This window comes from Carassius carassius, chromosome 25, assembly GCF_963082965.1.
Source record: "Carassius carassius chromosome 25, fCarCar2.1, whole genome shotgun sequence".
In the NCBI taxonomy this organism is placed as follows: Eukaryota; Metazoa; Chordata; class Actinopteri; order Cypriniformes; family Cyprinidae; genus Carassius; species Carassius carassius.
The window spans coordinates 5,533,224-5,546,206 of record NC_081779.1 but is presented as its reverse complement, the minus strand read 5'-3'; the positions used below and the strand labels follow the sequence as shown (position 1 = coordinate 5,546,206).

General features: G+C 34.6%; 1 protein-coding gene across 3 annotated transcripts in view; it reads right to left on the bottom strand.

The window, feature by feature from the left end:
• LOC132103982 (KH domain-containing, RNA-binding, signal transduction-associated protein 3-like) overlaps nt 1-12,983 on the bottom strand; it is a 149,563-nt gene that overhangs the window by 21,783 nt on the left and 114,797 nt on the right. For all 3 annotated transcript variants that reach the window (XR_009423496.1, XR_009423497.1, XM_059509113.1), the window contains exon 7: nt 619-701. Coding sequence is in view for 1 of the 3 variants with exons in the window: in XM_059509113.1 (XP_059365096.1) it covers nt 619-701 (83 nt within the window). In the remaining 2 variants the exon portion in view is untranslated. The remainder of the gene's footprint in view (nt 1-618; nt 702-12,983) is intronic.

The window sequence follows — 12,983 nt, the reverse complement described above, 5'->3', positions numbered from 1 at the left end:
CATACAAACAAAAATATTTACAAAAATATTTATCTGATTTAAAAGTGAAAGTGAAAGTCTTGTAATTTGCCAAGTATGGTAACCCATAGTCGGAATAGGTGCTCTAAAGCTCCAAGTCCAACTCTGTGAAGACCTACACAAACTCTTTCGTTTGATACAGAGAGGTGAGCACTGACCTACATTGTGAATAACTCTCTTGTTCAGATATAACTTCACATGCACTCTGAGAGATGCCCTTTACATGGACAGCACACTCAGATGGCTCAGTCTCCACAAAACACACACACACACATGTTTGTTTTTGTGAAAAGTGGGGATATCCCATAGGCATAATGGTTTTTATACTGTACAAACTGTATATTCTATGGCCCTACACCAACCCTACACCTAAACCTAACCCCACAGAAAACTTTGTGCATTTTTACTTTCTCAAAAAAACTCATTCTCTATGATTTATAAGCGTTTTGAAAAATGGGGACATGGGTTATGTCCTCATAAGTCACCCTCTCCTTGTAATACCTGTGTCATACCCATTTCATTATAAACAAGTTGTGTCCTGATATGTCACAAAAACAAGAGCACACACACACACACACACACACACACACACACACTTACTTTGGTGCCTGATTGTTGTAGTTGTTGTCATATGAGTCATATCCCTGCTCATCATAGGCTGTTCCATATCCATCATCGTATTCCTATGGGAAACAAAATATATACTGTAAATATCCGCATAACTATTTTATACAATATAACGTTTTTTTTTTAATAAAACAATTATTAAAGTTTTTTTTTTTTTTATTGACTGTCAAAGATTAAATGCTTGTTTTAGTTCTAAATAAATCAAAAAGTTAACTGAATCAGCTAAATTAATGATTCAATGGTTCACGTCTAAATACAATTCAATGTGTTTTGTACAATATGTTTGTAATAAAGATAAGTCAATTGTTTTGTTCACGAAAGACAACAAATCGGTTGAATTGATGATTCAAACAGTACAGTAATTAGTTTTCGAACAGATCAGTTTTAATTCACTATTGTGTATTTTCACAAGAGTTTTCAGTACTTAAATCAGTGATTTGAACAAATCGATGGACTGAATGATTTAGTCTCAATCATAAAGACTTTAGCATGTCACTAGTTTAGTTACTGGATAAATCAGAGTTTTGAAAGAATAATTTGACTGAATGATTCTCACTTGGAAAGACAGTCACTTGTGGTGCAACAGTGCAGTTTGTAGAAATATATATGTTTATTTTCAATGCACAGAAAGAATGTGATGTTATATGTAATATAACTCTTTCTGTTAAATAAAAAAATAAAGATTTTGACTTGTCTGTGTAGTTTCAGTACAGAGAATTGGTGTGGGGAGAGAGCTTTGTTCTGTGAACATTTGAGTATATCTACATAATACATGAAATTATTATTTCAAAAGACCAAGAAAAACTCTGTTTTCCTTGATATGAAAAGAGTTAAAAGCATGTATAATTCAGCTCTGTGGGCAAGAGTCTGGAGCGATGGACTGTCTCCACAGGACATACTGCATTTCAGGTTTAGAGATCTGCTCTAATGATGAAGCATTCAGAGTCGTCCTAAACCTTTAACACTCCCCAACTCTGCTCAGAGGTTAATCTACTCAGCTGACATTAATACTCCATATATCCACAACAGAAATATCAGAGAGCTGTGCATGAAAACTGCAAAGCAGCTCTTCGCTTAAATGGAGTGTTGTGAACGTGCTTCATTAAGTCAAGGGCTGATATGATTTTGACGCTGTAAATAACATTGCATAATAACTCTTTAAGAGTGGATAATGAATCTTAATGGGGGTTAATACCTTATGTAGCTATAATTGTGACATATTGCAGATTGCTTTATGACAAGAGTTCAGAAAAACAAGCTAGAACTTTTTAGAAATATAATAAAATTATTATTATTATTATCAATGCTACTTTTGATCAATTTAATGCATCCTTGTTAATTAAAAGTATACATTTCTTTAAAAAAAAAAAAAAGGATTACTGTTCATGTTACTGGTCTTAATGTAAACAATATTTTGCATGTTATAAAAAAAAAAAAAAAAAAAAAAAAATATATATATATATATATATATATATATATATATATATATATATATATATATATATATATATATATATATATATATATATATATATATATATATATATATATATATATATATTAACATTAGCTCTGCCATTGAAACCTATTTTCTTTTCAGATGACGTCATCAAGCCCCTCACCTTCAACCATCAGCGCTTTTCACCATCTCGATGCATAAAATGTCACATTACAGAGTAAAATTGTTGTCTTCAAGCAAAACTCAACACAACTACACAATCAAATGATCTCAAATATTCTCACAGAAGTCAAACTTCAAACCTAGTTCTGCTGTTCTCCTACTAATTTAGGATAAATGTCCTCCACAAAAAGGATCTGACCCCTCGAGACTGCTCCAGCATATCCAGCTCAGTTCCAAATCTATCTGCCCTCAATTCACATTGGTAAAATCCTCCTCAACTATGAAATCAAAGACGGAAAACCCTCTCGTCACACACCCCACAGTCTTAGAGCAGCATTACTGTCCGATCAGAGGCACGCCGCTGCCAAAGCACTGTTTCATCTTTAATCCACAAGCAAAGTGACATTTAAACTGAGTTATATAATGAAGTTTACTTGAAAAAATAAAACTGAGAAACAGACAAAGAGGGACATTTGCTGCTGGTAGCATTAATTTTGGCAAAAATCTGCATTATCATGTTAATTTCCTTTTTTTCTTTAACAGACAAGTGCAAAGTGCATTTTCATACAATGTAGCAACTTAACTTAAAAGTTGTATGTGTATGCATTTCCTGAGAATAAAACCCATGACCCTGTCGTTGCGAACATTATGTACTATATATATATATATACTGTATATACTGTATATATATATATATATATATATACTGTATATATATATATACTGTATATATATATATATATATATATATATATATATATATATATATACTGTATATATATATATATATATATATATATATATATATATATATATATATATATATATATATATATATATATATATATATACACCCCTACACATAATTTTTTCAGCCTGGTTCTCAAGAGAAACTGGAGATTTGGTTTGGTCCTCACACTGCATATAGCCTGACCCATTAAATAACTATTAAAAATAATAGTTATAATATTATTGCACTTTATTTATTTAGTTTTTTTTTTTTTTTTACAAAATAATAGTAAATAAACTAAATAATAGTGTGTGATAACATAATTAAAAATAAAAGGCAGTCCTAGTATTAAATACAAATACATTTATTTTATAGTAGACAAAAAAATAAAATGCTAATATTTACTACTACTTTCTTTGTTTGCCTCTTTAAGAAGAATCGCTTTATGTATTCCCCTATTTAAAGTTGTTTTGGATAAAAGCGTCTAAAAATAAATAAATAAAAGCATTTTCATCATATTCAAACTTAAAATCAGCAGGCTTTTATTTTGGCGGGTTGCCGGCAAGTAAGTTTACGCGCTTCCGGATTTAGCGCTGCTGCTGATTAAAGAGCGTCAGTGGATGAACGTCAGAGTTTTGCATTGTGCTTTGAAAACGGCATGGCATAGCCCAGATTTATGCTTTCAGGTTGAAAATAAAACTTCTATAGTACAGTTTGTGATCTAAAATGGTAATTGTGTATTAACAGCTTTCATATATATATATATATATATATATATATATATATATATACTGTGTGTGTGTGTGTGTGTAAATTTTCTGATTTGTGTTGCTTGCTGCGGCAAGGCTCTGTGGTTGCTAGGCAGTTGCTAAGGTGTTCTGGGTAATTGCTGGCACTTTTTATGGTGTTCTGGGTGGAGGAGGTGAAGATGCAGGTTCCAGTTCATCTTGTGTAATATTCTGATTTCACCACCCTTCTACTTCTATCAATAATTTAATGTCTATCAATAAAAAAAACAATCAATAAAAAAAAAAAAAAAAAAAAAAAACTCCTGCCCACAAAATCGAAGGAAACGAATTTGAATTTGAAATGAATTTGAAGAAAATATATGAGAACTGATCCCCCTGGAAATCCTGGAGCTCCACAATGCTTCAAAGGGTCTTCATCGTCTCTCCAGTAGGTCACCCCTGCTGGTTACTGGTTACTGGTTATAGCTCAAATATTCAATGAGAATCCAAACAGTTGAATTTCCTTCCATATCCAAAAGGAATTAAATTGAATTCAAAGCAAACAAAGGCTTGCAGCAATTGAACCTTTAAATAAAAACACTTACTGGTGAGCAACTCATCTTCCTTCCAACCTGAAACAGGACTAGACTCACTCAGCTATTTATAACCAAAGATATTTCCATTGTGCCGTCTCGGCTGACAGTGATCTCTATCTGCAGCACTATGAATATATCATGAGACAAAAACCTCTGTATTCTGAAGAGCCGAATTCTGTTAACTTGGCAAAATAGTTATGAACGGCTTTATGCACTGATCAAATAAATTAGTCTGGTTTAAAGTAAAAAAAAAAAAAAAAAAACAGGTCTTGTGTGAGATAGAAAATGAGACTTTCTTCAACTTATTTCCAGGTTGCTGCAAAGCAGTTGAAAGCCGCTGACAGCCGCTGTGCCATTTTGATTAGCTCAGGTTTGATCAAGTATGTTGATGTATGCCCAAGACACTGAAATTAGACATGTACATCATGAAAATGAAATCTCTGTTCGCACGGCATGTCAAATCTTTTCAAATTTGGTTGTACTAACAACATCTCAGAGAAAACAGATCTGTGCTGTTGCAGTCACATTGAGCACCGCGGTCTTTGGGATGAGAGATTGTTTCCGGTTTGTTTGGTAAACTTCTCGCTATGCTGAAGCTTCATTTGATGACACTCACATCTCTGTTACAGATGGATCAAGCGAAGCAGAGACTCTTTCAGGTTTGGGGTTCCTTAGACAAGGAAAACACTCCCTACAATGTCATGCACAGTGAAGAACAGCCGATTTGTCTTTTGTTAAATTTTTAAACAAGCATAAAAGCAACATGAAATCTCATAATTAAATTCACTATCAGTCCAAACAGTAAACTCACTATCCGTTCTAGTGAAAATGATAAACAAACTGCAAAATGCAAAAATAAAAAATTGGATTACCCTAGAAACCCTTATACTAAAAACTTAAACGTAAAAATTTGAAAAAAGTGTACACTTTAATTCAGAAATAATGTATTAGACTATGACAGTGTTTTAGTACCACGTAAACTGAAAAAAAAAAACAATAGTAATAATAATAATTGTAAGATTATGAGATTAAAGTTTATGGGATTAAAGTCATAATATTTTGAGAATAAAGTCATTATATATTAGGGATAATGTTGTAGCAAGCAGTATACCGCGTGAATAACGTTAATGTATAAATTCAACCACCTATTCCACAAAAAATAATCTGTGGCATCCAACCTTTCATTCTTCACATGTAGCCATATTTAATTAAAAACAGCAATAAAATTTTCTAAAGGTTGAAATGGGCTCTAAGGGGCCGTTCACATATTGCGTCTTTTTTGTGCTCAAGTTCGTTATTTCAAATGTAGATTCGCGGCAGGCACGCTCATAATGGAAGTGACACAGTCGCGACGTGCACACTGTGTGATGTTGTCTTTCTTTCAGACACGTCCACGCCGCATCGAGATAAAAACATTTCAACTTTTCAGAATGCCGCAAGCGCACCATGGCTCATGTGACAAGAACCAACCAATCAGCTTCATCCTTTCCAGTAACAACAGTGAAAACTCAGCCAAGATGAAGGAACAGCTGATCATAACTGTACAGGGATAGTCATTTTTAAATAAATTAAGTAACAGAGCTGCTGCAAGTGATTTTAATTGCTGCACATCCATTTATCCTTTGCTGAAACTTCTGAGTATTCATAGAGAGCGCAGTTCATGGTTGCCTAGCAATGGCAGACACCTATCAGTTTTATAGCATGATATAAATGTGAAGGAACATCAGAAGTCATAAATAAACCAGAATAATTTAATGAAACAAATATCATCTGTTAGTTGACTGATTCACATGTTGCTTAAAATTGAGTTGAATACAGCAAACTGTCATGCCACATTAAAGAGTGTGAAAAACACATTATTGTAAGACATATTGTTTGTATTTCACTGATAGAATTTAAAAGCTGAGACTTTGTTTTATATTAAAAGTACCAGAACCGCAAAGCTTATTGCTATTATTGAGTGGCTGGGGCACTACAAATAATAAACGCATTCAAAGACGTGAAATATTATTTCCAGGCATACTGTACTGTCCCCACCAGTATATGACACATGGTATGATTTCTGCTAATAATTCCACATATACTCAAATAAGTTGCCAGGCTACCAGAATTTTTCCATTTGCATGCGCAACATAGGCTAGACTCAAAATAGAATAACTTTAATCTCGTAATTGCTATGACTTAATTCTCGTAATTTTGACTTTATTCTTAAAATATTTTAATTTCAAATTTTTCACATTTCATTTTTATTTAGATGTTTAGGAACAAATATTCAGGATACATTCTCTCAAAATGAGTATTAATATATACAATCTAAATAATACTAATAATTAAATAATAATTATTTACATATCTTAATTATTTATTATTTCATATATCTCAATATTTTATTTAATTTTATTTTCATGCAACAACATGTTGAGCTTTGCCATTACAGAAATAAATAAATTACATTTTAATATATATAATAATTATATTTCATAATATAATTTTTTACTGTATTTTTATCAAATAAATTATCTCCTACACACCTGATCTCCAGATCAATACATCACATTATCAGATTATTAATTTATCAAAACATGTTATTCAGTAATTACTTAATATTCATGAGCTTCTCTGTGACATCACAACAGCCACACCTGTCCGTCCAAGCAAAGTTTCCCCACAAGAAATGAAGCTCCTGAGTTGGTTCATATCATTTTTTCCTCATTGTTACATCAGCAGAAGGGGTTTCAAAGGTTTCTGTAACAGCAGCGCGTGACCTGTTTTCAATCTCACCTGTGCGCTCTAATTCAGAGTAGGCGATTGATATTGCGCCTGCGATGCGTGGCCTGTGAGAGTCCGGCTCTTTGTTGGCGCTGCCAGCTGGGGTCTCAGTGGTAAGTCTATCAAAGCAGTGTTGGCCAGAGCTCAGGTAAGCAGTGTGCTGGAGAGAGCTCTATTAGAGCCCAGTAAAGCCATGTAATCGCATTACATTTGCCTCCTCCGTCCCAGTGCCAGAAACCCAAGGCCACATTGGAGACACAGAGAGACCCAAACAAACTCAATAATTTCTAGCATCTCTCTTTAGCAAAAACACACATAGATACACACAGGTAGCTCAGTGAGGGTACAGACTATTTTCCTTATTTAAAAAATACTTATAATGACTACAGACTAACCCCAAATAATGCATTCGCAATATATGTTTTTTTTCTTATATTACTATTAAGCAATAAATGCAAATAAAAATAACAAATATAGTAATAATAAAAAAGTAAATAAATAAATAAACATTTTTTTACAGAACAATTTTTCAATCACTATATTTCAAGTCACTATATTATTATCATTATTATTATTTTTAAAATAAACAAATAATCAATGATAAAAATAATTATAGCATATATATATATATATATATATATATATATATATATATATATATATATATATATATATATATATATATATATATATATATAAACTATGCAGAAAATATCCATATTATCTCTCTGTATATATTATATATATTTACACATTTCCTGTGTTCTTTTGTCCTGTCTTGTTTCAGTTTACAGTGTTAATTTCGACATTCTATCCTGTTGTCTGCACTTAAGAGTAAAGAGTAAAGACTCTTTGATACTCGATCATGTACTTTGTCCTTCTGCAACACTACATAACAATATTCTTTATCTATTATTATATTTAATTAACATTAATACTGACCTGTGACCTAGCAACCACCTAGTACACCCTAGCAACCATGCAGATCAAGAGGTGATTTGCTTCCACAGCGTCCTTCAGGCAAAAGCAGGCAAAAGCCGTGTGTTCCTGAATAGACAAATGTCAGGTGTCGCTCTGATAACTCACCATCTTGGGCGAGGGAAGTCTTTGATCTCTCACTATTGTCAGAGCTTCACATCAGTGTTTAAGGGTCACCAGAACACACACGTTACATCAGACATAATGAGAACACTGACTCACATGAGAGACAGACAGCTCCTGAGGTGAGTGTTCTGGTACAATGGACACAATCGACTGAAAGACAGCTTGTTAGCAGATAAGACCTGGCCTTAGATGCCATGAGACCTCACACACACACACACACTTTAACAAGTCATCTAAATGGGGACGTGCTATAGACTTTATTTTTAGTTTTGAGTGTTTTTTGCAATGCAAACATACAACATTACCTGAAGAACATCTGAAACACACACACACACACACACACACACACACACACGCTTGTCTGACTGACTACATCCCATTTGCTCATTTCTGCTCCAGTCGCTGGGTTCTCTGGAAGACTTCTTATTTTCGCATCTCAAAATGAGAGCTTCAGGACTGCCAAGATGCTCCCGAGGCGTCATTCTCTCAGAATACTGAAACACCTAACAAATATGAAGATGCTATTTACAACACTACAACACTGGGATATTTTTTTTGCCTTGTTGCCATTTTTATCCATATCTTTGACAGAAAGAAGATAAAAAATCATTAGGAGAAGAAAAGAGAATGGATCAAGAAAGTGGCATGAGCTCGATTTAAAAGAACAACTCCTACGTGAGCAAATTAACAATATTGATAAAAGGTATTGCCTGAGTGCTTTATTATTAAAATAAATAAATAAATAAATTCTAAATCAAAATAAATTAACAGCTGTATTAAAATAAAGTAAATCATAAATATAAATTTATATACTAATAAATAACCCTAAACACTATGGGGTTTATCTTGGAGTTTATAAATATATATAAAATATTAAATATAAAAAACTTTATATGTATGTGTGTGTGTGTGTGTGTGTGTATATATATATATATATATATATATATATATATATATAATAAATATTTATAAATTATAATTTATACATTATTCATTTATTTTATACATATGCTGAAAACGACCAATTAAACTACGAAATATGTTATTTTTTTGTACCAACAGCAACACTAATGAACTCAAAGATTGATGAGATCACTTCACTCCATCTGTCTCACTTTTAAAACTACACATAAATCCCAAACTACTCAAGTGGTCCAGAGCAGCTCATGAAGTAGACAGATGCCCAAGACTTCAGGAACATCCTGCTCTGCTGGACTAATAAACTTGTGCTGGTCACACAGAACTAAACAACATCACACTAGTGTCACTGCAATTAACGTGTGGCTTCTGTCATGGAGATCAAACTGAGACAGGATGGAAATCATAAACACTGAGCTATCATGGCCCGGGTCAAATTTGCATAAACAGAACTGATTTATGGGTATTAGGGTAGTCAGACTGAAACTAGGAGGCAGAAATGTGCACAACATTATTAGTTTAATGGAATTTCATGCTCTGTCTCTCGCTTGTTACATGATAAGAAATGTTTCTCTCATTAAATATAATAGGACAGTATGAACGTAATGCAAGTTTCAGTTGCAGGGACTAAAGGTTAGTGCACATGCTCCAATCACATCAAATTATGCAATGTGTCAATCAAATTATGCAATATGTCGATGCAAATGCACAAATAAATGCGAGCTATTTGCACATCTCAAAGGTATAGAAAAATGCATTATAGCATTTGTATAATTTCAAAGCAGACGTTTCGGATACAGATACAAAATCACCTGTGTGTATATGTGACTGTATTCCGAGCTCACAAAATACATACTGCATGCGTTTGTATAATTTAATGTGTCCATTTCAGGGAGGTTTTCAAATATATTCTTAAATTTGGTAGAATTCCCGATGCTGCGGTTCACCTAACAGGATGCACAATCCACCAGCAGGACAGGAACAAAGACTCGGGTAAGAGCAGAGGAGGGGACTTTGCATCTTTGTCCACAATGATTGGTGTAACAACAGCAATATTATAGACACGTACTGCTTGCCTGACTTAGAAGCGCTGTCTGTTATAATGTATGTAGACCATCCTATTTACAGAGAGAGCTAACTGAAGTAATAGTGACTTCTGTGTGCATTCCACCAGATGCTAATGCTAGCACAGCTCTCACTCAGTTTCACAGCACTATAAATAAACACCAACATAACCATCCAGACGGAGTGTACATCATAGTGAGTGATTTTAATCAGATGTGTCTGAAAACAGTTCAGCCTTATTCACCTAATATATTAAGTGTGCGACCAGAGGGAAAAATACCCTGGATAAGGTGTATTCCAACATTAAGAATACCTACAGAGCCGCACCCCTCCCCCACCTGAGACAGTCTGATCACTGTTCACTGCTTTTTCTCCCAGCATACACCCCACTGAAGAGGAAAACAAAACCAGTTACAAAGATCATAAAAACTTGGCCTGAGGAAGCTCTCTCTTTTTGGTTCACCTTTTGCAAAGTATTTGAACATCAGGACCTGGAACAATACACAGATTCTGTTTTGTTCAACATTAAAAACTTGGAAAAGCTTGGAAAATGTCACTGTCAACAAAAAGATTTGGTTGTTTCCCAATCAGAAACCCTGGATGACATGTGAAGTGCAGAATGCGACTCCGCCTTCAGGTCTGGCGACAAAGCTTCGTTACAGCACTGCTAGATCCAACTTAAAGGGAGGCATCATACTCGCCAAAAAAGATTATAAAAAGAAAATCGGGGACCACAGACAAAAATACAAAAAGAGTGTGGCAGGGTATTTAGAGCATTCCCAATTACAAGAACAATAGCTAAAGCACTGTTAACGCTGATGCTTCACTGGCTGATAAACTGAACCATTTCTTTGCCCGCTTTGAGGTTAAGCAACACACAACAACTTCAGCAACTTCACCAACATCTGGCACCTGCCATCTCACCCTACAGGAATATGAAGTGAGACGAGTACTCAATACTGCAAACACAAGGAAGGCTGCTGGTCCAGATAGAATATCTGGCAAAGTACTCAAAGTCCGTGCCAACCAGATTTCTGGAGTCTTTACAAAGATCTTCAACCTTTCACTGACATCAGCCATCATACCACCCCGCTAAAATCAGCCACCATCATCCCTGCTCCTAAAAAAAGCAGTCACCAGCAGCTTAAATGATTGCAGACTGGTTGCACTAACACCAGTAATCAAGAAGTGCTTTGAGAGAGAGAGAGAGAGAGAGAGAGAGAGAGAGAGAGAGAGAGAGAGAGAGAGAGAGAGAGAGAGAGAGAGAGAGAGAGAGAGAGAGAGAGAGAGAGAGAGAGTGCTTTTGTTAAGCTCGGCCCCAACCTATCCTCCACCATCACGCTTAGCACTGGCCCTCTAGTCTTCTCCTTGTACACATGTGACTGTACTCCCACTCATCCCACCAACAACATCATCAAATTTGCAGATGATACCACAGTGATTGGACTTATCTCAGGAGATGATGAATCAGCCTACAGAGATGAAGTCCAGAAACTACAGGAGTGGTGCTCTGTAAACAACTTATCATTGAACACCTCTAAGCTCATTCTGGACTTCAGCAGGCGCCATACTGAACCAGCCCCACTCTACATCAATGGGGACTGTGTTGAAAGGGTCCACTCCTTCAAACTCTTGGGAGTACACATATCCAACAACATGTCTTTGTCTGCTAACACCTCAGCAACAATCAAAAAGGCGAAGCAATGGCTGCACTTCCTCAGAGTGCTCAGGAAGAACAACCTAGAGCGTAAGCTGCTGGTAACCTTTTAGCGCTCTACCATAGAGAGTGTGTTTCTGTCAGTGTGGTACTCCAGTTGCACTGGAACAGACAAGAAAGCCCTCCAAAGAATAATCAACACAGACCAAAAAAATCACTGGCTGCTCACTACCCACCCTGGAAAGCATTGCTCGCTTCCATTATCTCTCAAGGTCCAAAAACATCATCATGGACACATCCCATCCAGTCACTTGTTGTATTTACTTGTTATATTGTACGGTACAGTCTTATAGTCTTATTTATTGTCTGTGGTTATATATATATTTTTTTTTCTAACACCAGTCAGGAGCAGTGCTCCTAATTACGTTATATGCAGAAAAATATAATGACAATAAATGACAATGAAAATCAAATTTAATTCAATATTCTCACATCTTATATTTTTTCCAAAATGATTCAGATCAATCCACAAACATTTCTAATCAGAATTTTTTTCAAAATAATTATACTTATTGAAAAGCATAAGCATAACAACATTACTGATACAGCCATGGATTGTGCAAATACTCCTTCTTAGATATTACATATTCTTTCCCAAATAATTTAGATCAATACGCAAACATTATTAATCAGATTTGTTTTAATCCTTAATAATTCTGATTATAAACAAGCATATGTATGATAAAATATTGATACAGCCATGAAATGTGCATACATGTTGAGTATATATTATATATTATATATTACTTTCCAAATAATTCTGTTCAATTCACATTTATAATCAGATTTTTTTATCCTTAATAATTTTGCTTATTGAAAAGCAGATGCATGAAAATATTATTGATACAACCATGCAAAGTTCATGTTACTTACTACGCAACAACTCTCACATGGGTCTGCATGTCGCTAAAGTATTCAGCATGATAAAAAGCGGTGTGGACAGAATGAAACGGCTCAGTGGAAGAGCCTAAAGGCAAACCCATATGTCTCGATGCACAGATGTATTGAGAACACAAACCCGTGATTTGTGTTGGTCTGAGAAACATCACACTGGATGCGGCATTCGTAACACAACACTGGTGACAATGGA